The sequence below is a fragment of the Podarcis muralis genome, chromosome 10, assembly GCF_964188315.1.
Source record: "Podarcis muralis chromosome 10, rPodMur119.hap1.1, whole genome shotgun sequence".
In the NCBI taxonomy this organism is placed as follows: domain Eukaryota; kingdom Metazoa; phylum Chordata; class Lepidosauria; order Squamata; family Lacertidae; genus Podarcis; species Podarcis muralis.
Window position 1 is genome coordinate 70331518 of NC_135664.1, and position 27478 is coordinate 70358995.

General features: G+C 44.8%; 1 protein-coding gene across 1 annotated transcript in view; it reads left to right on the top strand.

The window, feature by feature from the left end:
• EXOC4 (exocyst complex component 4) overlaps nt 1-27478 on the top strand; it is a 343578-nt gene that overhangs the window by 296061 nt on the left and 20039 nt on the right. The window contains exons 15-17 of the mRNA XM_028746503.2: nt 10643-10781; nt 16805-16983; nt 18074-18233. Coding sequence (XP_028602336.1) covers nt 10643-10781; nt 16805-16983; nt 18074-18233 — 478 coding nt within the window. The remainder of the gene's footprint in view (nt 1-10642; nt 10782-16804; nt 16984-18073; nt 18234-27478) is intronic.

The following is a 27478-nucleotide window of genomic DNA, read 5'->3' on the forward strand; positions in this document are numbered from 1 at the left end:
CACCTTGGCACAAAGGTGACCTTGGGAGCAGCCCCTTTCTCTTTCTCACAGGGTGGGGATAGAAGTGGGGACCATGTACACTGCCCTAAGCTCCCTAGAGGAAGGACAGGGTGAAATCCTATATATGTATAGTGAACTTAGTTCTCTTGAGTGTTTTTTTTTTTTTTATAAATAATTTTTATTGCATTTTTTCAGACATAGGCAGAAAAAAACAAAAGAAAGAAAAAAAAACAAAAAGCAAATACAAAGAATCATAACCTTTCAACAACTTATTTCTATCGAGCTTCCCCGCATCTCCCGCACAATGCATTCTTAACAATAAATTTATCAGCAAATTATAACCTTGTTTCGTGTGTTTCTTTTATACTTTCAATTGCAGTTTAAGTTTAAATCCCTTGTTGTCCATTTACTCTAAAAACAGAATATATTATCATTTTTAACATTTAAACATTGATTCTTTCAATAATGTTATCCAATTCCGTAAATGTTGCATTCTCATTGCTGGGGCTAGCATTTCAAATTATGCATCATTTTATAGTTCATATAACTTATAAAATTTTTGCAAGTAATTCTTAAATTTTTTCCAGTCCTCCTCCATTGCTTCTTCTCCCAGGTCTCGGATTCTGGCAGTCATTTCGGCCAATTCCATATAGTCAATCAGTTGCATTTGCCACTCTTCCAGCGTGGGTAAATCTTGAGTCTTCCAGTGTTTGGCGATCAAAATTCTTGCTGCAGTGGTAGCATACATAAAAAACGTTCTATCCTTCTTTAAAACCTTTTGGCCGACAATACCCAAGAGGAAGGCCTCCGGTTTTTTAGGGAAGGTGTACTTAAACACCTTTTTTAACTCGTTGTAGATCATTTCCCAGAAGGCCTTCACTCTTGGGCAAGTCCACCAAAGGTGAAAGAATGTTCCTTCAGCCTCTTTGCACTTCCAACATTTATTATCAGACAAATGGTATATCTTAGCAAGCTTGACTGGGGTCATGTACCACCTGTATACCATTTTCATAATGTTTTCTTTCAAGGCATTACATGCCGTAAATTTCATACCGGTGGTCCATAACCTTTCCCAGTCTTCAAACATGATATTGTAACCAATGTCCTGAGCCCACTTTATCATGGCTGATTTAACTGTCTCATCCTGGGTGTTCCACTTAAGCAGCAAGTTATACATTCTCGATAAAACCTTGGTCTTTGGTTCTAACAATTCTGTCTCAAGTTTCGATTTTTCCACCTGGAATCCTGTTTTTTTGTCCAACTTAACCACCTCGTTAATTTGGGCATAATGAAACCAATCTCGCACCTTATCTTTTAAATTTTCAAAGCTCCGCAACCTCCAATTGTCACCTACTTTTTCTATTAGTTCCCAATATTTCGGCCAGCCGGTCTCCATATTGGGTTTTTTCCACGCCTTAGCCTCCACTGGTGATAACCACCTCGGAGTCTTACTTTCAAGTAAGTCTTTGTATTTCTGCCAGACCATAAAAATTGCTTTCCTGACAATATGGTTTTTGAACATTCCATGTGTTTTTGCCTTGCCGTACCACAGATAAGCGTGCCATCCTAACGAGTTGTTAAAACCTTCCAGGTCTAGGACATCTGTATTCTCTAATAGAATCCAATCTTTCAACCAGCAGAAGGCTGCCGCCTCATAGTATAACCTTAAGTCTGGCAGGGCAAACCCCCCTCTTTCTTTTGCATCAGTTAGTATTTTGAACTTTATTCGGGGCTTTTTGCCCTGCCAGACAAACTTTGAGATATCCCTCTGCCACTTTCCAAAACATTCCACTCTGTCCACGACCTGCAAGGTTTGAAATAAAAACAACATTTTTGGCAAAACATTCATCTTGACAGCAGCAATTCGGCCCAGCAAGGAAAGCTTCAGTCTCGACCAAGTTTCCAAATCTTTCTTAACTTCTGACCAGCATTTCTCATAATTGTCCTTAAACAAATTCAAATTTCTAGGCGTCAAGTTTACCCCCAGGTATTTCACTTTCTTAACCACAGTTAACTCTGTTTCCTTCTGAAACCCCTCTATTTCTAAAGGCGTCAAGTTTTTCCCCAAAACTTTGGTTTTTTGTTTGTTCAACTTAAATCCTGCCACCCGACCAAATTCTTGTATCAGTTCCAGAACTCTTTTTGTACTAGATTCTGGCTCCTGTAATGTTATTACTAAGTCATCTGCAAATGCTTTCAGTTTATATTGTTTCACTCCGACCGTAATCCCCTGTATTTGCCGGTCCCTCCTGATCATGTTCAGCAAAACCTCCAGGACTGATATAAATAATAGGGGGGATAAGGGGCACCCCTGGCGTGTTCCTTTTTCAATATAAAACTCCTCTGTCACCACATTGTTCACTATCAACTTAGCTTTTTGTTCTGAATAAATTGCTTCTATACCATTTTCAAACCCTCGTCCCACTCCCATCCCTTCCAAGTTTTTCTTCATAAATTTCCAAGAAATATTGTCAAAGGCCTTCTCGGCATCAATAAAGATTAACACTGCTTTAGTGTTAATATTTGTTTGTAAAAGTTCCAGAATATCGATAATATTCCGAGTATTGTCAAACAAATGCCTGCCAGGAAGAAAGCCTGCTTGGTCCTTATGAATTACTTCATTTAACACCTTTTTCAGTCTACTTGCCAAAATGTCTGCAAATATTTTATAATCCACATTTAGGAGTGAGATGGGACGGTAATTCCTAAGTTGAGTCTTTTCAGTTTCCACTTTGGGTATCAATGTGATGAAAGCTTCTTTCCACGTTTCCGGTGCCCTTCCTCCCCCCATAATCTGATTGCAAACCTCCATTAGTGGTAGAATCAAATAGTCTTTTAATGTCTTATAGTATTTGGAGGTAAGCCCATCTGGGCCTGGAGATTTGCCCAACTGCATATTCTGAATGGCATCCTCCATTTCCTGTTGTGTTATTTTGCAATCCAAGATTGATCTCTTCTCCTGAGACAGTTCTGGTAAGCCATTGAGTTTCAAAAATCGTTCCATCTCAGACACTTCCTCAGGCCCTTGTGTATACAACTTTTTGAAGTATTTCTGGAAACACTTTCTAATTTCACCTGGTTTCTGGATATTTTTCCCTTCCACCTCTAGATTGGTAACGTAATTAAGTTTCTGTCTTTTTTTCAACTGCCATGCCAGCAGTTTCCCACATTTGTTTGCTGACTCAAAGGATCTTTGTCTCATTTGTTTAATTTTCCATTCCACTTCTTGATTTATCAACTTCAAATATTGTGCCTGATGGAATTTAATTTCACGCAAGATCTCTTTGGATTTTGGTTTAGATCTCAACCTTTTCTCTCCATCTCTTATCTTCTCCAATATTTTATCCTTTTTCCCATTCCAGAGTTTTTTCTTAATTGAGTTTTGTTGTATCAGAAACCCCCTCATTACAGCTTTACTGGCGTCCCAGATTGTTCTTTTCTCCACTGAAGTATTCAAGTTGATTTCAAAATAATCCTTTAAAGTTTTTTGGGCCTTCTTTACGATCTCTTGATCTCTAAAGAGGGTGTCATTCATTTTCCATCTGAAGGAACCGGCTGAAGTAAGTCTTAATTCCACTTTCAGGGCGTTGTGGTCGGAGCAAGTCTTTGGGCAGATCTCCACTCTTGTAGTCTTCGGTGCCAGCCCTCTAGTTGTCCAAATTTGGTCGATTCTCGTCCATGATGAGTGGGCCTCAGAAAAGAATGTTCCCTCTCTACCTAGGGGGTTCCTTGTCCGCCAAATGTCAATCAAATCCATATTGTCAGTCAGTTCAAAAAAGGTTTTCGGTAGTCTGCCGTCCTTAGTTGTTTGATTTTGTGACTTATCCATCAAAGTGGAGACCACCCCATTCATATCTCCCATCATAATGATGTTCGAGTAGTCCAGATAGTCCAGTAGTGTCTCATGTAGCTTCTTGTAAAATTCAGCTTTCCCCTCATTTGGTGCATAAATTCCTAATATCAAAACTTTTTCTCCTTGAGATTGTATTTCGATTGCCAAAATTCTCCCTTGCTCATCTTTAAACAAAAATTTCGGTGCTAGGTTCTCCTTTGCGTAGATCACCAGGCCCCTCTTTTTTACTTTGTCTGATGAAATAAATTCTTGGCCTAGTCTTTTGTTAATTAGTACTTTCCTATGGAGCCTAGTCACATGCGTTTCTTGCAAGCAGATTATATCTAGATTTTCCTTTTTCAAAATATGAAAGATCCTTTTTCGTTTTTCCGGGGAATTTGCACCATTAATGTTCCAACTGTACAGCTGCAGAGACATCCTGTATCTATCTGTTGTTGCTCTTTATGGGGTGTCCTCCTTTTTGTCCGGATCCGAGGGGGGTGGTGTTGGTTCCAATCCAGGCTGTGGCAGAGGCCAAGGAACTGCTATTCCCTTCTGAAGATCTTCTCCGTTGTCGTGCAGGAACTTCTGGTTGTCCTCTTTTGACTTAATTCTAACCTTCTTTCCTTTGTATTTAAATGATAAGCCTTGTGGGAACTCCCACCTGTAAGGTATTCCGTTGCCTCTCAAGAGTCTTGCTAGGTCAGTGTAGATGGCCCTGAGATCCAGTAGTTGTTTTGGTATATCCTTATAAATTTCCGCTCTTCTATCCTGGATCTCAAGTAATTTCTTAAAATGAAGGTCAAGTATTTTGTCTCTCTCCTGTTTAGTCTTTAAAATGATCAAGCAGTCTCTGGGTCTGTCCTTTCTGGTAACACTTCCCAGTCTAAATGCCGTTGTTATTTTAAAATCTTCGTCTTCCTTTATTCCCCAAAATTTGGAGAATTCTGCTGTCAGAAAGCCAGTCAAGTCTTCTTTTTCAATCTCTGGGATAGAGCGTAATCTTAAATTATTTTCCCTGTTTCTCAACTCCACCATAGACAGGTAGGCCTGCTGGTCACTGATGTGCTTGTGTAGTGGCCTTACCTCTCCTTTCAGTTCATCCACTTTTTGAATTGCTTGGTCAGCTTTTTCGTTCGCAGCTTCGGCCAGTTTCCGGTTCTCAGACGTAGCGTCTTTTAGGTTGCCAATTGTTTGTGAATGCTGAGCCACTTGTTCAGATAGCTTTGTAATAGAGGATGTGGCTAAGTCAATTTTTGCTGTTTGGTCATCAACCTTCTTATTTAAAATTGCAAATTGTTGTAACATCTCCTTCAGAAGTACATCAGATCCACCTGCAGCCATATCCTCAGTTGCTGGTTGTTCAGCTCCCTTAAATTCAGCTGTTGCTGAAGGCTCAGTTCCTTTTAGTTCAGCTACTGTTGGAAGTTCAATTCCCTTCAGTATAGCAGGAACTGATGATCTACGTGACTGAGAGGTCAGGGTTGTTTGCACCAGCTGGCCTTTTGTTGCTTTCGTTTTAGATCTTGTTGACGGTTGGCCACTCATTCCCCACCTGTCTATGAGTCAAGGTCAAACTGTCAAAAGTTCCAAGGGAAGGACAGGCCTCAGTGTAGATAACAGCAGCGGAGAGACAAAACAAAGTTAGTTCCCAAGGAATTATAAATCCCAGTCTCCACTAGAGGGAGTATAGTTGGAGGGAGTACAGTTGAAGTTCAGAAAGGAAAAAAGTTATAGTCGCCATTAACGCTCCTGCAGCTAAATAACTTTCCAATAGTCCTTAAAATTTTTCCCACTGGCAGAGCCCTTCCAAAGTTGCCACACGTATCACCTCTCAGGGCACAAGATACAGTTACTTAGTTATGTAGTCCAAAATTGCCTCTATGTATCTGTTTTATAAATTGTATCAGCAAAGGACATTCTTTTCCCCTGCCACCCCTAGGCTGGGTCTTAAACTTTAGAGTCCACCAGGGGAGGAGGTTCCCAAATTGTTTCCACACTCTAAAATAGATTAGTTAGAAAACTTGCCTTTCCTTTCAAACCTCAGTGCTGTCAGACGCATAATACTTCCACTTTAAAGTCCATTTCAAAGCATCCAGCCTGTCAATTCCTTTGCCTTTGATCTGTAAGCTTTGCCGGAAGACGGACTTCCTGTTTCTCGTCACTCCGCTTTCAGCCGAATTCAAAATCTCTTAAATATTCTTAAAATTTGTAAAGTTCCAATTACTCACGGGTTGTAGTTTTCCAAAATTAAAGTTTTCAGGAAGAAAGGTCAGCGCTGATCGGCAACAGCAGCGCGGCTTCGCTCCGCTGACTGCGAAACGACCCTCAGTGCCGCTACCCCCTCCGCGAATCCGGAGCCCCGTTACGGGGTCCCTTCAACGTTTTAGGGGCTGCTTCTGGCACCCGCCGGGTCTCAGGACCACAGGCTCCTACCCCCTGTGGTTTTCCTAGGTGGGTCTCCGCTTCGCCGTAGCGGACGACCCGTTTTCAGCGGAGCTCCCCTCTCCTTACAAGGAGCAGGCAGCCATTACCGAACGCGCCGCCTCCGGAAGTCCCCAGTTCTCTTGAGTGTTAATCCTTATGCAGCCAAAATGACATAAGCCCCCATACAAGAGAAAAGTTTCCGCCAGCTCGGGAGAATCCCGGAAGTACCAAAGCAAAGTTAGGAGGAAGCAACCTAAGCAGGGGAAGGGGGAACCCAAAACAGATTAATGAGGGCTGAATGTGCTCAGTGGTCCTGAAAGCCTGATGGAAGGGGAGTGGGAAATTGAAGGGGAGGAGAGAAGGACTAGAATGGCGTATTCTGAAAGAGGGTGTGGCTGGCATCCTAGCCATTCGTTGCAGGCCCTACTTATATAGTAACAACAAAAGTTTCTCAGCAAAATCCCGCTCGTGGATACATTGATTTCCAGTCCCCTGACCCCCGCAAAGCAGTTGTAATTACCTTTCCTCATAAAAACTATAACAATGTTAACCACACGAGTCAGAGACCCTCCGCGCTCCAAGAGAAAGGGATTTGTGACTTTGGTATGCATACCAATTATGTAGACCAACGGGTAGTATTCAACTACTGAGAGTAGACTTACTGCAGTTAATGAAACTAAGTTAGTCACAGCCCCTTCTTCTTCTTCTTCTTCTTCTTCTTCTTCTTCTTCTTCTTCTTCTTCTTCTTCTTCTTCTTCGCCCATCTGACTGGGTTGCCCCAGCTACTCTAGGTGGCTTCCAGCAAAATATAAAAAGAAAATAAAACATTAAAAGCTTTCCATACAGGACTGCCTTCAGATGTCTTCTAAAGGACATATAGCTGTGTATCTGTTTGTCATCTGATAGGATAGTGATCCACAGGGTGGGCACCACTAACGAAAAGGCCTTCTGCCTGGTTCTCTTTAACTTCAGTGGGTCTACCGTGATCAAGACTAGCATTGAATACCACCCCATTCAGCTATTTTTAATGGTAGAACTGGGGGGTTGGCTGGAAGAGAGAGGTGTTCCTGGAACATGTCATTGGGTTGGTGGGTACTGGAATCAACAGCACCAGCAGTCTTTGGAAGAGGTTTAGGTTTGGGTGATTCTTTGAGGACGCAGCTTTTCATAGTTGCAGGAAGCAATTGAGGGCTGCTGCTGTACTTCCCATGGGCACATGGATGCAACAGAACGGGTGAGACAACCCGAAATTAGGAAATTAAGTTGAGACATAGAGGGGAGGCACTCTTTCAAGGCTTGCCAGAATGTAAGCTGTTCATTCATTATTTGTTAGGGGTATGTATTGGCTCTATGTGTGCCTTGACTAACAAGAGTGTTTTTTGAATAATTATCTCACGTTGCCAAGTCAGTTTGCACCATTAACAAGGTTTCTCAAGGCAGATGAGAGACCTCCTAAGCTTTTCAGTCACTCCATGGCCTTGGTTTTTACAAAAACGTTTTAAAAAACTGCCTTTCTCCTCCCACCTCCGCTGCATTTCTTTCTCTCCCCCCCCCCAAGTTGCAAAATCAAGCTGACTGAAACTAATTCTTTTTCAAAAGGGAAGGGGGGTATTGTTTTGATAGGCAGGTCTAGCTTTTAATGACAGCACATTATTTTATTAAGCCACTCCAATCACAGTGATTTGGGAAAGGGGATATTGAAGTAAATAGAGTTCTTCAACAGGGGTCAACCTTCTTCTCTCAGTTCCAGCTGTGAGAGCAGGTATATAAGTGGAGGAATTAGACTATTGGGGTTGCCTGCTGATTTCTCAATTGTTCTTTCCCCCCCCCCCAATAAACAGTTAAAAATCCTATTGCTCTCTTTTTACTTCATATGGGGAGGGGGAAAGTGTGACCTTTCTAGTATTTTTCTTTTTAAAAAAGGTAAAATAAATTAGCGCGGTAGCACCTGGGCCTACATCTCTGAACTTTGGCAGGTTTCCTCCCTCCCTCATGACCTTAGTTTTCCAACTGATTGCCCAGCAGAAAAAGGAGGAGATGTGATTTCTATTTTCCCACCCAAAGCTGAACAATACGGAGCAGATCCAAAGCAGATTGGGGTCTCAGAGCAGCTTACAATAAAATAAAATAAAATAAAATTAAAAATCAATAAAAAAATAAACAAGCAAACCATTGCAGTCAATTAAAACCAGTACGGAGCAGAGGCAGAAAGTCACCAGCTGAAGAGCTAAAAGACTAAAAGGCCTGGGGTGGAGAGAAAGGTTTTCATCTGGCACCAGAAAGAGAATAAAGATGTCATCAGGTGATTAGTCTGGAAAAGGAAGCACCAAAGTTAGGGAGCCACACTTGAAAAATCTTGCTTCTCATCACCACCAGCCTGACAGAACTTTGTAAGTTAAAAATGGCACCTTGATTTGGGCTTGGAAAACTCTGGGAAGCTGCAATAGATGTCAGAGTGTTGTTGTAGTATTCACCCAGCCCAAATCTTTCCAGAAGCCCCTGGACCCAAACACTGGTATTTTGGTACTGAAGTGCATGTTGCTGTTGTCAGTGAAGATGGATTGATTGATTGATTGATTGATTGATTGATTGATAGTTGGTCTTCAGCACAAGAAATGTGTCAAAGGGAAGGGAACAGGATCCAGGGGGCTGCAGAGGGGGTACTTTGCTTTTTGCTCTAGAATGTATGGAGACTGCTGGAATATTATATGAATCTAGATTGTTATCAGAGCTGTAGCTGAGAGCGCTCTCAGCTATAGTACAACTTCCTTCTCAAATGCTGGCTTTCTCTTGTTGTGAGTTTCAGAACTGTGTCAGGGGGGATTCCAGAGAACAATTTGTGTGCATGTACAAGATGACATGTTATACTTTTAAAAACTCACACACTTCATGTGAATCCCCAAACCGGTTTTCTTCCCACTGCGATTAAACCATTCAAAAGTCTTCCCTGACATTCTGTTCAATCAGGAAGTGGTCCGTGGACTTTCACAATGGGCCTTGATTTGCTACAAAGCATTATGCTTCAGGAGCACCTCAAGTCCTGTTTCCTGTACCTGAGCTCTTGTCATTTGCATGCATTGATTTGCAGGAGTCAGTTTTTCAAGAGGCGCTGCCATTCTTTCGTGTAACAAAATGATTGAAATCGCTGGTGACAACCAGTGCAAATGACTTAATTTCCACCACCACCACCACCCCCTTCACTTTGCCAGAATGAATGATTCCTCTGTTTGTCAGGACAGGTTACTGTAAAAGCGTTTTGAGTTGTCAAGAAAGGAATGGCCCACCTCGCAAATCAGTCCTATTAGATAAAATAGCGGACCCCTAAACTACTTGCTAGATGGAAACATGGAATGATAAGCAATCCTTGTAGTTGGGCTAGTCCAGGGGTCTGGAACCCGCGGCTCTGGAGCCACATGTGGCTCTTTTACACCTTTGCCGCGGCTCCGGGGTGGATACTAGTGAGGGGAGGAGGCGCATTGTGCGCCCCGACACTCCCCACTGTGGCGGGCGCTGTACTGGCTGTGACGTCGCATGGGGGCGGTGCGTGCGTTAGTCACGCACCGTCCCGACGTCACCTTCCCGGTTTTGCGGCTCCCAGTTTTTTTTCCTTCGGAAACGGGTCCAAGTGGCTCTTTTTGTCTTAAAGGTTGCAGACCCCTGGGCTAGTCATAGAAAATTGTGTGCAGTCTTGGCAATCCTGTGTGTATGTTCCTTAAACAGAGCATTTTTTTCTAGCCCTCATTGTTGCAAGAAAAGGCAACATGGTGCAATGAAAGTGTCTGATAAAAATAATTGACTTGAGGGAGTCTCTGAGTCTCCCTTTTCCCCAAGGGAGGATTTCATTCTTCTGTCCTTGGATCACAAGAGATAACCAAGATCAGTTAACTCATGTGGGGATGTTCAAGAGTTCCATGAGACTGTAGTCCTCGTATTTATGGTAGTAAATATGTTTTTGCATAGAGAATATTTTTATTGGGTGGCTCATAAATTGAATGACTAAATAAATATGATCGGCATTTCAGTGAACTCTCTGAAGAGTCCATAAACTAGCCTTGCCATGGAAGCTTTTCTTTTTTAATGCTACACTGCCTTTCCTCTCAACCTGGTGCTGTAGCTGCTTAAATCCTCCATGGCTGTTCACCACCGAGAATAGCTCTGCTGGGAGGCATTTTGCAGCTACATCATTGGAAACAAATAAGATTTCAAGGGCCCAGTCTGTTGCCTAGGAACGTTGACACAACATCTACTTCAAGAGCTTAGTCCCTGTGACCTTTCCTCCCCTAACTGGGCTGACAATTCAGTAGATGCCAACTGAGATGGCACAGGTGCTGTGATGGAATGTCCCAGGCAGTCATCGCATCCCACTTTCTCTTTCATCTGCAGTGTCACCTGGCCAAGATGGACATGCCAACATGGATCTCCCTCCAGTGTCCGAGCAGATCATGCAAACCCTCACTGAGCTGGCCCGATCCTTCCAGGAAATGGCTGACCGCTGCTTGCTGGTTCTGCACTTAGAAGTTAGGTATGTATTCAGCTGGTTATGCAGAGACACCAGTGTGTGCCTCCTTCAGTCTCACTATTGCATTTGCAGAACTCAACAGGGAGGAGGAATTGGTGGCGGAGGGGAAAAATTAGCTGGCTCTGCCAAAGATTGTTGGTCTTTTCCTTGACTGGTCCCAATGGACACCAGCCTCCATTGGACTTTAGGGGTACTTTTTCAAGATGTATCACACTTGCATGAGGATCCATAAAGCAATCGTACAAGGGAAACCAGAATCCAGAAGCTTCTCTAAGGCTGATTCCGTGACTGAGGCCAGGGGCTTCCATTTCACAGCAGCGAATGTTTCTAACTCTCTGTGCCATTAGTTGTTTTTGAGGGCCAGTGCTTGGAATGAAGTAGTTCCCATAATGGCTTGGTGAACTGGACATGAATTAAGTTCGTTTTGGGGTGCAACTTTGAATGATTCCTAGTTCATCTTCAAGCTTCTGGGCACCACAGTTCAAGAAGGACACTGACAAACTGGAACGTGTCCAGAGGAGGGCAACCAAAATGGTCAAAGGCCTGGAAACGATGCCTTATGAGGAACGGCTAAGGGAGCTGGGCATGTTTAGCCTGGAGAAGAGGAGGTTAAGGGGTGATATGATAGCCATGTTCAAATATATAAAAGGATGTCACATAGAGGAGGGAGAAAGGTTGTTTTCTGCTGCTCCAGAGAAGCGGACACGGAGCAATGGATCCAAACTACAAGAAAGAAGATTCCACCTAAACATTAGGAAGAACTTCCTGACAGTAAGAGCTGTTCGACAGTGGAATTTGCTGCCAAGGAGTGTGGTGGAGTCTCCGTCTTTGGAGGTCTTTAAGCAGAGGCTTGACAACCATATGTCAGGAGTGCTCTGATGGTGTTTCCTGCTTGGCAGGGGGTTGGACTCGATGGCCCTTGTGGTCTCTTCCAACTCTATGATTCTATGATTCTAAGCTCATTTTCTTACATGTGTTTTTTACTCTTCAGATTCTTTGGACCTTTAAGCTTAATTATCACAATTATTAGGGGAAATATTGACAGTTCACATTTCACTATGTGTGTGTTTTGATGTTTTCTTAAACCTTTTAAGTTTATTTTATACCTCAGCAAAGCAGTTTATTACATTCTTAACGCTAAAAGGTTGCTACTCTGCTGGTGATCATTTGGGTGAACTTGAACTGTGTGAACGAAACTAGCTTGTTTTCTAAAGGGACAAATGTGAACTAGAATTAATTCCTCTTGGGACATGTTGAACTAGTTCCTTTAAGAAATGAACTTTCCAGTCTTTGGGCGGAGAGTGGTTAGTGTGGTACAGTGGATCAAAGTGTTGTCTTTGAGTGTAAGTAGTTGGGCTCAAACAATAATAATAATAATTTATTCTTTATACCCCGCCCATCTGGCTGGGTTTCCCCAGCCACTCTGGCCGGCTTCCAGCAAAATGTTAAAATACAACAAAAAAATAACCATTCAACCAAAGTTTCGTGTTTTTATCTGATTTTTTCTCATCACCATGGACCGGCTATTTCTTTATTGTAATAAGGGAGCTGGGCTTAAACTGAAATTCCATAGCGTTCTGATGCTGGAAGAATTTCCAGAGGGATGTTAGTCTGTTGCAGCAAAAACTGCAAATGGTCTTGTGACCAACAAAGCTATCAGAGCAGAAGCTTTTATGGACCGGACGCCACTTCCTCAGATTCATGAAGTGTAGCAAAGTGGTCTCTGGTTCATGAACACATTTGCCAGAATAAATTGGTTAGCCTTCAAAGTGCTACTAGACTCTGTTGATGATTCTAGAAGGAACCTCATTAGTTCATATTTTTTTAAACAAAGCTTTTAAAATGATGTTTTATCTCTGAGAAAGCAGCTGGGTTTGAGGGTGGGGGAGAATTCCAGATTTTGGCGGGGGGGACCCTCCATGGGGGCAAAGGTTTAACATATACCCTGCCAATGCTCTAGTCAAAGCATCCTTCAGTCGCCTTAAAATGTCAAGATTTAAAAATGAAAGAAAAAAGATTGGTCATTGTTTCAACATCTCTTCCTCACCGCGGCTAATTTGGCTGCTCCTGCTCTCCAGCCCGCTTTTGCTCACGTGTTTCAGAAGGGCCCCTCTGGCATGTGGATGTAGAACGGAAGGGAGTGCATAAAATGAGAGCAAGCCTCCAGAATCTGAGGCTTCAGTAGGCAGGTCCAGCGCTGACCTACAAATCCTTGTTCCACATCCCCCAAGCTCTCATTAGCCTGGTTATCACTCCAGACTCCTGTGTCACCACTTGAGGATTTCATTTGAAATGCCTCCAAAGGACATATTTGCTGAACCAGCATATACTATGTCGGGAGAGCCAAAAGAAAAGGAACATTTGGCATTTTACCTGTGACAACTTGCGCTGTATCTAATCAGAACAGGCCTTTATATGTATTTTCCCCGCAGGGGGGCGGGAAATGACAGGCTGAAATGGTGGTTACATTTAAAGCAGAAATCACCTACCAGGATTCTTCCCCATTATTATTATTATTATTCACCTATTTGAACTTTAAAGGGAAAATACTACGTTGTCACTTTATTTTGAGAATGTCACCTTTATCAGGCAGTTTCAATAAATAAAAGGTCTGCCCTTGGGTGGGGTGGGGGGTTAGCGATTTGGCACCAGCCACGGATCACAGTTAACAATCCCGAAAAAGCATTTTGCAAAAATCAACCTCCCTGCTGTGCAATCAGCAATGTTTTCAGAAAACCTTAATGCCAAAGTTGCATCAAGGTCAACGCAAACATGTCAGCGAAGAGACAGGGGAGATTCTGGGGGCAACAACTGGGTGGTTTGTCTTTTGCACTTCATTACATTTTTGATAAAAGGAGAGCAAACCTTGATGGCAGAAAGTGAGGAGGAATTAAAGAACCTTTTAATGAGGGTGAAAGAGGAGAGCGCAAAATATGATCTGAAGCTCAACATAAAAAAAACTAAGATCATGGCCACTGGTCCCATCACCTCCTGGCAAATAGAAGGGGAAGAAATGGAGGCAGTGAGAGATTTTACCCTCTTGGGCTCCATGATCTCTGCAGATGGTGACAGCAGTCATGAAATTAAAAGACGCCTGCTCCTTGGGAGAAAAGCAGTGACAAACCTAGACAGCATCTTAAAAAGCAGAGATATCACCTTGCCAACAAAGGTCCGTATAGTGAAAGCTATGGTTTTCCCAGTAGAGATGTATGGAAGTGAGAGCTGGACCATAAAGAAGGCTGATCGCTGAAGAATTGATGCTTTTGAATTATGGTGCTGGAGGACACTCTTGAGAGTCCCATGGACTGCAGGAAGATCAAACGTATCCATTCTGAAGGAAATCAGCCCTGAGTGCTCACTGGAAGGACAGATCGTGAAGCTGAGGCTCCAATACTTTGGCCACCTCATGAGAAGACTCCCTGATGTTGGGAAAGATGGAGGGCACAAGGAGAAGAGGACGACAGAGGACGAGATGGTTGGACAGTGTTCTTGAAGCTACAAACATGAGTCTGACCAAACTGCGGGAGGCAGTGGAAGACAGGAGTGCCTGGCGTGCTCTGGTCCAGGGGGTCACGAAGAGTCGGACACGACTAAACGACTAAACAACAACAACAACAACAACACGTTTTTCAACAAGCCATGCCATGGGATGGCATGGATGCAACTGGGTCTCTGTCTTAACTGCGGCTTAATGAATCCAGAAGTAGCCTTAGGAGCAAGTGCTCCCTCCCTTGACCAATTCCTTCTCACCCTCAGAATAAGCAGTTTGCCACCTCTGTGATTAACTGCTGTTAACGGGGTCCCCCTGTTTAACCAGAATGTGAAATTATAGGTTTCACATCCTGGGTTAAGGGAGAACCTTGGCTAATGGTTGTGCTGCTGACCTGCTTAGATGTTTTTGAGGAAATGTGCTTCAGAGAGAAGGTGACGAGGGCTATGGATTCTCATGGCTAGCTCTCGATTGGTCAACAGGGTGACAACAATACAGCTTGCTTGGCCTAAAGTTGGACAACCCAGGTGGCCACCCTGTCCAGCCCCCCTCCATATGGTAGGACCTCACCCACATCAGTGCCCAAAAGCTATCTCCATAGTTCTAGGCCTGCACAGGGCACTGCACATTGTGCCTTGCAAGGCGGGAGCATCAGGGACTCCAGTGTTTGAACCAGGAGGTTCTGAATACAAAGCTGAAACCAAATATCATGTCTTCTTCATCTCAACAGGATAATGAGCTTCAGAGCCTATTCTAGGAGCAGAAAGGAAATAGGGGTTTGCAACAGCAGCCTCTGTGATTGGCTAGCAGTATGAAGCCTCTAGATCAGCAAAGTATAAATACTAGCATTCTGGCCTTCCGCCCTCTGTAGCTCCAACTCCAGCTCCTGCCACTGATCTGTGGCACCCTAGGCTGGTGGCCAGATGGTCTGGGAGGGGCTGTGGCAGCTTCTTCTGAGTGTCTGCTTGCCAGTTCTCTGCCTCCTCCAGCTTTAAGTCCTTGCCTTCAGAGCTGCCTTATTCAAGCAATCAAGGCAACCACAAACCCCATAATCTGCAATTGGACTGCATTATGGAAATCGGGCCCATTTGCATAAATGTATGTAATTGACACACTTTACAAAATTTGCCTTTTGTACAGTTCAGTTCAGATGCTCTTTGGATGCTCTCCTGAAGCCATGGGGAAGGAAGCACAACCGACTTCTTCTTAATTCTATATCTCTGAGTCTTAAGAGCTCCCCGTCTTTGGACACAGCCCAGGCCAGTTTGCATATTCAGTAGAATCAAGTGGTGCCACCTTTCCTGGACTCTACCACTTCAGACTTCCGGTTTGGGGCAGGGCAGTTTTCGGTCAGAAATAGTACAAAGGAGGAGAGGGAAATGGGTTTGTGAGGCACAGGAGATAGATGTGATATATAAAATACCACAATCATAATTCTATAGCTACATACCGGGAAGATTCCAATAAGAAGGCAAGACTACATGTCTTACTTTGTGGTGAAGATGAATACTAGCCAGGTTTTAGAGAAAAAACAAAAAATCCCTATCCCACACCCCAGACGCCATTGCATAAGACTAAAGTGTTCAGGAAAAGATGTAGTTGACGTTTCTTCTTGGCCCAGGCCTTAATTCTCCCCTACCTTGGAGCAACAAGAATAATGGATGGTTTTCAAACTGAGTTGTTGTTGTTGTTTAGTCGTTTAGTCATGTCCGACTCTTCGTGACCCCATGGACCAGAGCACGCCAGGCACTTCTGTCCTCCACTGCCTCCCGCAGTTTGATCAAATTCATGCTGGTAGCTTCAAGAACACCATCCAACCATCTCATCCTCTGTCGTCCCCTTCTCCTTGTGCTCTCCATCTTTCCCAGCATCAGTGTCTTTTCCAGGGAGTCTTCTCTTCTCATGAGGTGGCCAAAGTCTTGGAGCCTCAGCTTCAGGACCTGTCCTTCCAGTGAGCACTCAGGGCTGATTTCCTTCAGAATGGATGTGTTTGATCTTCTTGCAGTCCATGGGACTCTCAAGTCTCCTCCAGCACCATAATTCAAAAGCATCAATTCTTCATGGATCACTGCCTTGCCGTGGCGAAGGGGCTTGAAGAACTCAGAGAAGCTGTGAACTACGCCGAGCAGGGCACACAAGATGAACAGGTCATAGTGGAGAGTTTTGACCAAACGTGATCCACCTGGAGGAGGAACCGGCAAGCCACTCCAGTATCCTTGCCAAGAAAACTCCATGGACAAAGACTCACAGTACACCCATTGAAAATAATGAACCCAAGTCCACTCTGGGTAGGACTAGCTTTGACTACCACCCAGTGCTACTATCTTCTTCAGTATAAAGAAGGCAGTATGATGTTTGGCACATCCATAGATTCCCCATGTCTTGTCCAAGGGATCCATGGATGATTTGGATTTCCCCACATGCAAAGACATTGGGTCTTGGCAGCTGTTGACTAAGCTAAATATTTTCTCTGATTAAGTAGTATGACGGCTATCATTGCCTTGTTTCACAGCTATCATTGCCTTCTGTTTTGCAGGGTTCACTGCTTCCACTATCTGATCCCCTTGACTAAGCAAGGAAATTACGCCATTGTTGCCAATGTGGAGAGCATGGATTATGACCCCCTGGTGGTGCGACTCAATAAGGACATCAGCTTCGTTGAAGAAGCCATGAGTGCCAGTCTTCAGCAGCATAAGTTCCAGTATATCTTTGAAGGTCATTTGCTTTCCAGTGATTTGGGGATGATGACACCTGTAATGAGTATGGGGTTGCTCGTGCGTAAGCTGCCGCCTCTCCAGGCCAAATTGCCTTGTTAAACCTTTCTGTCTGGACAGCCCTTCTCTTCGTGGCTGCCTCAGTCGCTAGCAGAATCCGTCAGTGGGCGTTTCTTAAACCTTTTCCAACATAAAAGTTGTTTGACGCCCAGTCTCCTCCTACTCTCCCTGCGCGGAAGTCTTCTGCGCAGGGAGGGCGTGGGTAGCGGAGGACCTGTGCTCTCCCCGCTGGTGTCCAGTGAAGAGTCCTGGAGCCCTCTCGCCGATTCCCCCATCTGCCCCCCTTTATCCCTGGTGTTGCGCTGATTTGCTTCCCCCTCTGCTGAGCTGCCTCTCTCCCTGCTGGGCCCTTCTCCAGCATCATTTGAGAGCCTTTCCTCCGCCTCTAGCTCCGATGTCAGTTCCCTGACAACACCCATTCAGTTCAGCAAGCAGGTGGTATGGGGGAGATTTCCATTTTCTGGGTGAAATCAGGCCTTAGTGAGTCCATATATGGAATTGCAGGCTGTCTTGGGTTAAAGACATGAGTCTTGTTGCTAAGCCAATATATGACTTCATGAGAATGAGCAAGCATGTGAGTGCCCCGGTTAGTGTGTTAGACTAGGACCTGGGAGACCAGGGTTCAAATCTCCACTCAGCCATGAAGATCACTTGGTGACCTTGGGCTAGTTACTGCCTCTCAACCTAACCTACCTCACAGGGTAGGTTGTGGAGGTTAAATGGGGAGCGGAAAGAACCACGTTCACCACCTTGAGCTCTTCCCCCTGGCATTTCATCAGGCAGGGAAGCCAAAACTAAAAGGTTGCACAAATTCTGTGCTACGGACATATGTTGGAAAGCTTTTGTGAGTGCCCTGAAATAAATGGGACCCAGGAAAAGGGCAAAATGTTGCCTGTTTGATGTGCCTCATTAAGCAGAATCAAGTTGTTTCCTAAGTTGCTGTTTTGCTGATTTTATCTTTCTGTCTTAATCCTTTCTTCTTACCGGTCACCTATATGTGAAATTTTCCTTATCTTTCCTTCTCCCTCCAGGTTTGGGCCACTTGATTTCCTGTATTCTCATAAACGGGGCCCAGTACTTCAAGCGCATCAGTGAATCTGGCATCAAGAAGATGTGCCGAAACATCTTTATCCTTCAACAGAACCTGACCAACATCACCATGTCACGGGAAGCAGACCTGGACTTTGCAAGGTGAGAGGGGAACTTGTGCTGCCTCCAAAACGTGGACTGCAAAAGTTTAGTAAAGGAGGATGGGCTCAATGTCTGAGGGCAAGTTTTGCATGTAAAAAGACCTCACTTCAGTTGGATTTTGACACGGTGGCCCCATGATCATTAGCATGCAGTGTGGATGCTATTTTGTCACAAATCCAGCCTTAGGGCAAGAGTTTGGCCTGGATGACTTTTCCAGACACAATTCCGCTGTAATTCAGTGCGGGCCATGGACTGGCGCCCAGGTTAATGAAAGCAAGCATCAACAGCCCCCCTGCCCACCCCCATCACCACCAGAAGGATTGCATTGATTTTGCAAAGAGATAGGAGAAGTGCGGGCTGCCTCTCTCTGGCCGATTGTCTCTTTAATCTTGGCATTAGTTATTTCAGCAATGGACAGCTGAATGTATGAAATATTCATAAGGATATTTTTGGGGTCAGGAATCAAAATGCCTGTCTGGACTGAGCAGAAAAAGCTTTTGTGTCTGTCCCCCCGTGCCTTGGACTCGGAATAATCCACCAATAATGGAAGGGGAAGCTCACAGTCTTTTGTCCCCTTTTTTCCTTCCCCGAGACCGAATTAGATGGGTGAAGAAGTCTGACTTGAGCAGATTTAGGGGGAACAAAGTCCGCTGGTGAGCTTCAATTATTTGGATTCTCATATGGGGAATGATCTCATTATTGAGTTAGCCTATTCATAATAACATTGACATGGGGAAATTACAAAACCCCGAGGCAGAGAGGGGGGCTCCATTACCAATTCTCTCCGGAATATAATTCTCAAATTCAATCATTTCCTTTTTAAATGATTTAAAACACACACACACACAAAACTTGAAATGTTAACTAAATTAGCGCAGGTTTTTGGCAGGCGGCACAGGACTCAAACATGTGCTGACAGCAACTGGCACCCATTTCGGAGGCCCAAGTGCAAGAGAAGGTTGGCAACGAAACGAGCCAAGGCAATGAATAGACAGTGTTTGGGGCATGGAGGGCGACACTTGCTGGGTCATCCGCTCTGCACGTTATCCCCATGTTGGTCACCACCCTGCACTGCCTCCTGCCGTGGCCCGGCCTTACCAATGCCAGGGCGTCAGGAAAAAGCAACGGCACCACATTCACATGCTTTCTCATCATCAGCCCTCTATGCCCCACTGCTTGGGCTGTGGCTCATCTCTTCAGCTGCCACACAAATGAGGTTCTGCCCACAGCCCACAGTAAGCACTGTTGGTGCTTCCATATTCCTCCTTTGCGCAGGGTAGGCCACACTTCTTGCTGGGTGATTCTCCTCCTGCTAACCCCGGTCAGAGGAGCCCCACTCTTCGGAATTCTGTGCCTTTTTAAAAATAAAATAAATTTTAATTAAAAGTTTGTGGCATAAAATGCAATCAAAGCCAAACTAAGCTAGAGAAGAAAAATGTGAAAAAAAGGAAGAATAACAAAGAATAATGAAAAGAACAGAAGACGAGAAAGGTAATGAAAGCCCAGCCTCTATCACAATTCTATGTTGTCTCTTACCCCACACACAGAAGAGTGAACCCTCCCAGCTCTCACCTGGTAGCTTCCACCTCTCCAAGTCGATCTCCCATGCACCTCTCAGGCCCAGCACTGCTTACTGCTGAGGAGTCCAATACGTTTTGTTGTTGTTGTTGTTTAGTCGTTTAGTCATGTCCAACTCTTCGTGACCCCCTGGACCAGAGCACGCCAGGCACTCCTGTCTTCCACTGCCTCCCGCATTCGAGAACACTGTCCCACCATCTCGTCCTCTGTCGTCCCCTTCTCCTTGTGCCCTCCATCTTTCCCAACATCAGGGTCTTTTCCAGGGAGACTTCTCTTCTCATGAGGTGGCCAAAGTACTGGAGCCTCAGCTTCAGGATCTGTCCTTCCAGTGAGCACTCAGGGCTGATTTCCTTCAGAATGGAGAGGTTTGATCTTCTTGCAGTCCATGGGACTCCCAAGAGTCTCCTCCAGCAGCAGAATTCAAAAGCATCCATTCTTCGGCAATCAGCCTTCTTTATGGTCCAGCTCTCACTTCCATACCTCACTACTGGGAAAACCATAGCTTTGACTATACGGACCTTTGTTGGCAAGGTGATGTCTCTGCTTTTTAAGATGCTGTCTTGGTTTGTCATTGCTTTTCTCCCAAGAAGCAGGCGTCTTTTAATTTTGTGACTGCTGTCACCATCTGCAGTGATCATGGAGCCCAAGAAAGTAAAATCTCTCACTGCCTCCATTTCTTCCCCTTCTATTTGCCAGGAGGTGGTGGGACCAGTGGCCATGATCTTCGTTTTTTTTGTCCGTTCTGTAGCCATTTGAGAAGCAGGAGCAACTCTGACTCTGCTTCCACTTACAGTCTCCCCAAGGAGATTCACATAGGTCAAAGGCAGTTTGTTTCAGACTTGTTTTCATAAAGCTTCTTTGGACTTGCATGGAGTGCCAAATGCATTTGGACAACTGGGCAGTGGCCCTGCCTCAGAACAGCACCCCCAAGACTGTTCTTTGGCCCAGTGTTCTTCGCATTCCTGCACTGGAGCTCCGATCTTCTCTAGCTGTACAGTTTCCAGCTCATATCTCATATTTGCACATAAGTCAGCTTATGAAACTTGTGAATCACATAGCTGCCATTAGATTAAAACCACCATGTGGTGAAGGTGGGGGACAGCTGCAAATGGCTTTCAGCCATCCAAGTCTTCTTAAAGTATTAAAAAGCCCAAGCAGGGCTGGTGAGGAAAGGGTTCTGTGATGAGGGGACCACCACTGAAAAAGCCCTGCTCCTTGCAGCTATTGGCCAGGTTTTCTGGAACAATGGAATTCAGAGCAAGGCTTTGTTCACGGGTTGTAGCAATGGAGGATAAGGAGACCCACTGCAGTCCTCGCCTTGAGTTTGTCCCTTCCAAGAGCTTTCTCAAATTGGTACTAAAGCATGCTCCCATGCCCATGGACTCATCCAGCCAGGTGAGTTTCCCATGTGTGTGTTGGGGTGCTTCTGTGACAATGACGGTCATATTCAGTGTTTATGCAACACCATCAAAGCACTGTATAGGAGTGTGCGGGCTGTGGAGTTTCTCAGCCCTCTTCATCTCACAAGACGAGGGGTTGGGGGCTGGATGGTGTACGTACCTCTAGAGCCAGGACGCAGCTCTGGCTCACGTGCCCTGCATGCATGAGGTTGCTGGGCCCCACGCTGGGCCAAAGATTCCTGCATCGCAGGGGGTTGGTCTAGGATGAGCCTTGGGGTCCCTTCCAACTTGTAGGGTTCTATGACTCCAGAGCAATAGAATATAGCAGTGAGATGGACCAATGTGCTACTCTGGTTTAAAGCCGATGTATATGTGTGTGCAACAATTGTTAAATGAAGCAAACCGCAGTCCCTGAAATGCTGCTGTTTAAATGGAACCTCTTCTACGGGATATGATGTTGTGATTGATAAGCAGCAACCTGAGCATTATAGACGCTGAGATGTTTTGGATTCGATTCAGCTCCCCTTGAAATATTTGGCAACACACTGCTTGATTTCGACAAGGGCCGACTCAGTGGCACACATCCAGCTGGGATCCAGCTCTGTTGAGCTGGTGCTGTGCGGCAAATTGCACCCGGTTGCCAAGGTCCCTTTTATGCTGTCATTGTGTGGTTCTGTTGTTTTTAATTTTGTTCTCTAGCAAGCTGCAGGGGTTTTCCTCCCCAGACTACTTGTAATGTGTCTGTGCTCCTGCAGCAGCCATTTGGTAATATAATGCTGCCATCTACTGGTGTTTTCTGGCAGGAGCTGGACATTTATTTACTTACTTTCCCATTTATGCGCTGCGCTTTCCCCCAGTGAGCTCATAGCAGGGTGCATCATACCATCACAAAGCCCCTGTGAAGTAGGCTCCGTAGAAAGCATTTCCCACAAGGCTGTGCTTGAAGCTGGAACTCTGCATCCATAATAATATAATATAATATAATACAATACAATACAATACAATACAATACAATACAATACAATACAATACAATACAATACAATACAATACAATACAATATATATTGCTGTTTAGTTGTGTCCAACTCTTCATGACCCCATGGACTAGAGCATGCCAGGCCCTCCTGTCTTCCACTGCCTCCTGCAGTTTGGTCAAACTCATGCTGGTAGCTTCGAGAACACTATCCAACCATCTCGTCCTCTGTCGTCCCCTTCTCCTTGTGCCCTCCATCTTTCCCAACATCAGGGTCTTTTCCAGGGAGTCTTCTCTTCTCACGAGGTGGCCAAAGTCTTGGAACCTCAGCTTCAGGATCTGTCCTTCCAGTAGTAGAAGAAGAAGACTCTGGATTTTATATCCCGCTTCATCACTACCCTAAGGAGTCTCAAAGCAGCTAACAATCGCCTTTCCCTTCCTTCCCCACGACAAACACTCAGGGCATTCAGGGCTGATTTCCTTGAGAATGGATAGGTTTGATCTTCTTGCAGTCCATGGGACTCTCAAGAGTCTCCTCCAGCACCATAATAATATATAAATTTTATTTTTGAATTTTTCAGTTTTACATACGTAGAATAAAAACAAAATACACATATCCCCTGTGACTTCCCTCACCCCCTTTTGTGGATCCTTATGTTATAATTTCCCCCCTGCATCTCCTTTATAACTCCAATTTTTGATAAGTCCTTAAATATTCCTTAATTCAATTTTTTTTTAACTGCAGGTTTTATGTTCATCCTACTAATGACTTGAATTGTTTACAGTAATTTTTCAAATACATTATATACTCCCCACCTTCTTTGTTAAAAAAATTATTCTTCCTAGTTTCAAATTCTTCTAGTAAGTTTTGCCGTTTTGGGCTAGTCCTATTAATGCACGAATTAATAAATAAACATTGATGCACCATTTATTTATTTATTTATTTATTTATTTATTTAGGTTTAGGTAACCTTTCAACGCAGCAGTATGACATCTATAAAAGCCATAATAGTTTTAATTCTTTTTATAAAAAAAATTTTTTTCCTTTTTGACAGAATCTTATCAAATATTCTTTTATACATTTAATATTGGTATTGATATTAAATGTAGAAAAGCCATAATAAAACCACCCAACTAACACTGAAAGATATTAAGATATTGGGCAAAACAAGAATGTCTTCACCTGCTGCTGAAAAGAGAACAGCATTGGCACCTGTCCTGGGGAGCATGTTCCAAAAGTGAGGTCTTCAAGAGAGGGATCCTCTTCCTGGGTTCCACCTGCCTCACCTTGGACTGTAGAGGAACCTACATAAGGTCCTCCGCTGTGGCCCTTAATACCCAGGCAGGCTCAGGAGAGAGAAGGCACAGTCCTTGAGGTCTCCTGCTCCTAGCTGGTTAGGGCTTCAAAGGTTTAGAATGATTAAAGGCCGCTTTAATGGCACCTCCTTGGGTCCTTCTTTCTGCTGGTGCTTAAGAACACGTGCTTTGCTTACTTTTCAATTAAGAACTTGGCTCCCAAAAATACTTCCTTTCCCTTTTAAATTTCCCCCCGTCTTGTTTGTCTTCTCCCTGTAGTTTCTGCTGAGCTCTGATCTCAGCATAGCTTTAATTAGTTCTAATTAGCACTTGCGCTACATTGACAACAACAAAAGCCCCCAAACATGGTGGATTAAGCCCGAACCCCCCTCTGCTTTGCTGTGCCTTTCCTCATTGTGGTTCCCGTTTGCGTGGAGCGATCAAAGTCTGGGCTTCCCTTCTCTTCTGCAGAGGAAGCAAGAAAACAGATCTGCCAGATTCCGTCTGTGGAATAGGACAGTGGTGTCGTCAGTAGCTGCGTCGGCAGGAGAATTTTGGGCAAAATGCAGGTTCTCCTGTTATCATTGTTTTCATTATCCTTGTTCCAACATGTGCTGCTGTGCCTGATGGGAGTTGTAGTGCAAAACATATGGAGGGCACCTGGTTGGGGTAGGGTGCTTAAGGGCACAGCCAGCATAGGAGTGTAAATAATAATAATAATAATAATTTATTATTTGTACCCCGCCCATCTGGCTGGGTTTCCCCAGCCACTCTGGGCGGCTTCCACAAAGACCAAAAATACACTAAGATGTCACACATTAAAATCTTCCCTGAACAGGGCTGCCTTAAGATGTCTTCTGAATGTCAGGTAGTTGTTTATCTCTTTGACATCTGATGGGAGGGCGTTCCACAGGACGGGCGCCACTACCGAGAAGGCCCTCTGCCTGGTTCCCTGTAGCTTTGCTTCTCGCAATGAGGGAACCGCCAGAAGGCCCTCAGCGCTGGACCTCAGTGTCTGGGCAGGATGATTGGGGTGGAGACGCTCCTTCAGGTATACTGGGCCAAGGCCATTTAGGGCTTTAAAGGTCAACACCAACACTTTGAATTGTGCTCGGAAAGGGAAAGCAGGCATAGGCAAACTCCAGCCCTCCAGAAGTTTGGGACTACAGTTCCCATCATCCCAAGCTAACAGGACCAGTGGTCAGGGATGATGGGAACTGTTGTCCCAAACATCTGGAGGGCTGGAGTTTGCCTATGCCTGGTGTAAAGTGTTGGGAAGTCTAGCAGTGTCTTCCTCCCTGCACCTTGAAAACACTCTGACAGAGAGAGTTATGGGTTGGACCTTTGCTGTCCTGCAGAGCCTCCCGTAACTTGGCCAGAGCTGGTTCTTCCACCGTTCAGCCCAGTTGGATTAGGTGACCTGAGGAATCAATGAGAATTTGGCTGGCCTGTCTAATTGCTGCTCCAGCTTTTGCTTCCTTGCTTCCTTGCTTGATTTTATATACCGCCCTTCATCAAAAGATCTCAGGGCAGCTCACAAGATAGAAACACAAGATAGAAGCGCAAATAAACAGTTAAACCAGAAACAACAAAACAATAGCCCCCCCTCCCACAAACACATTCTGCCCGTCGTCCAGAAAGTGGCAAATTGCAGTTTTCACTGCAATGGGGGACATAGTCTGAATAAATGCTTCACATGGGAAAGTTACAGGTAAACATCTCTGCATGCACATACAGGGGTCGTCTGTAATACAGTGAAGTGCTGGTGGTGGCCAGTGTGGCTTGAGAAGTGTTATTTCGCAACTTGTGAGGAAATCCCTTAGCTTTGGAGTTCCTCCGGCTTCAAAGCCAAGGAGAAAACAGTTGATGGCAGTGACTGATGTTACCTCTCCGCTGAGACTGCGCCACTGTTTGTGCAAGGAGGAAGCAGCCCTTTCTGAAGTTCTGTCTTCAGAGCAGCTTTCAGAAGGCACAGAAGGTCCTGCCCTGGATTGGACAAGCCTCTACTCTTGGGTGCCATAGGATTTCTTCTTAGCTGGCAGCACACTGTGCTCAGTCCCAATCCTCTTTTTTTCTGAGCTAGGCCTTAGACCGGCCACTCTCCCCATAACTTAAGTCCTGCTCCTTCTGAAACCCTTCAGGTCTTATTCCTCAACTCAGGCTGCCAACTCTCACAAGCCATGCACCTCCAGCTATCTCCTGGGCAAAATGGCCTTTGCAGCTACGTCTTGGGCTGCTGACAGCCTTGCAGGCCTCTCCTCTCTGCCAGCCCTCCTCAAACTCTGCCTGCTCCAGACTCCAACCTTCTAAGAACACCAGAAGAGCCTGGCAGCTGGATCAGGTCAAAGTCCCGTCTAGTCCAGTATCCTGTTCTCACAGTGGCCAACCTAATAATAATAATAATAATAATAATAATAATAATAATAATAATAATAATAATTTATTTATACCCTGCCCTCCCCAGCCAAGACCGGGCTCAGGGCAGCTAACAACCAATAATAGAAACAAGTTGATTAAAATACAATTTAAAAAACAAGATTAAAATACAACATTAAAACCCACAAGCAGGACATGAGTGCATTGGTCCTCTCAGCAACTGGCATTCAGAGGCACAACTGCCTCGGACAGTTGAGGGACATCATGGCTAGTGGCCATTAGTCTCTGGCTTTTCTTCTCAGGCCTGACCCTCCTGCTTTGAGAATCGCAGTTAAATATCCGCCATCTCCTTGCAGCATCTCCTCGGATGGAATAGGGTTCAAACGGGTCAGAAGCACAAGTTGCCAGAAATGATGTTTGTGTTTATTGCTTTCATTGGGCGGCCTGTCTCGTTCTGAACAAGTAATGACATGCAAACACATGCCTGCGCACCGTTAAAATAGCAAGAGAGCCACCTCAAAACGCTAAAATAAGCAGGTTGTTGGTTCTCCTCCAGCCCGCTGAGGACAACCCAGAGAGCTCAAAATGCTTCCTGTGGAGAGTGTTCCCCCTGAGCATGCAAGCTGAAGATGCAGAATGAAGTCAGGCAGACTATAAAAAGAGAAGCCACAGCAGGCTTTTTGCCCGTGGTGTGAGCTCAGATTCTTCTCAGCTTCACAGTTTGCATGCTAGACATATATCCCAGCGTCAGTCTTTTTCAAGAAAATAATAAAGTGCCATATGTACATTTATCTGTTCATCTTTCCATCTTGAGAGGAAGAAAAAAGAACATTTTTTTTTAAGAGTTACTAAAGCTGCTCTAGGGGATGGTAAGGGGAGGTAGGTTTGTGACATTACAGGCATCCGCCAATAGGCGCACTCCACGAGGGGATTCCCCCCTTTCGTCTTATTGAATGAAAACCCTGCACAGCCACTTCTGCCACTCCACCACCCCGACCGTCGTGAAACAGAAATATTGTGTCTGCTTATAAAGAGGCAAAACTTCCACTCTTGCAGCAGTGCACACCAGGGCTGAGACAAAAAAATGCTGAAATGTTAATGTTGGCAATTTTTTCAGAGGGAAAGAAAATTATATGCATGCACTAAAAAATACCTCTCTGCCCCCACCCACATAAAAAACACAGCCTTCGTTTTGCTTATTTTCAGAGAGGTGACAAAACTCATCCACATTCCGGGAGGTGGGCTTACCATCAGCGGGGAATTAATTTTGCCAATACCACGGGGTTCAGCAGCAGTCCACTGTTTTCCTTCTCCTAGAAATCTGGAGTGGAGTCCCTAAAACAGTTGGATGGTACCCTGTACGCCTCCTTCCGACAACTTCTGCAGCCAAGCTGGTGCCAAACGTCTTGCTCTGCTTTCCTTTTGGACCACATCAGCAAGGCCAATGGGGGGGGGGTCTTGTCATCTGGGCAGCCCAGGATCTCCAGACACACTCCCCATAGAGTGCCCCCTTGAGATCACTCAGGTGCTGCTAACACAGTGGTTTGGACTTCACCCCCAGAGGCACACTCCCTTGTCTTTCGAGACAGACTGATGCCAACAACAACAGAATGCACTGAAA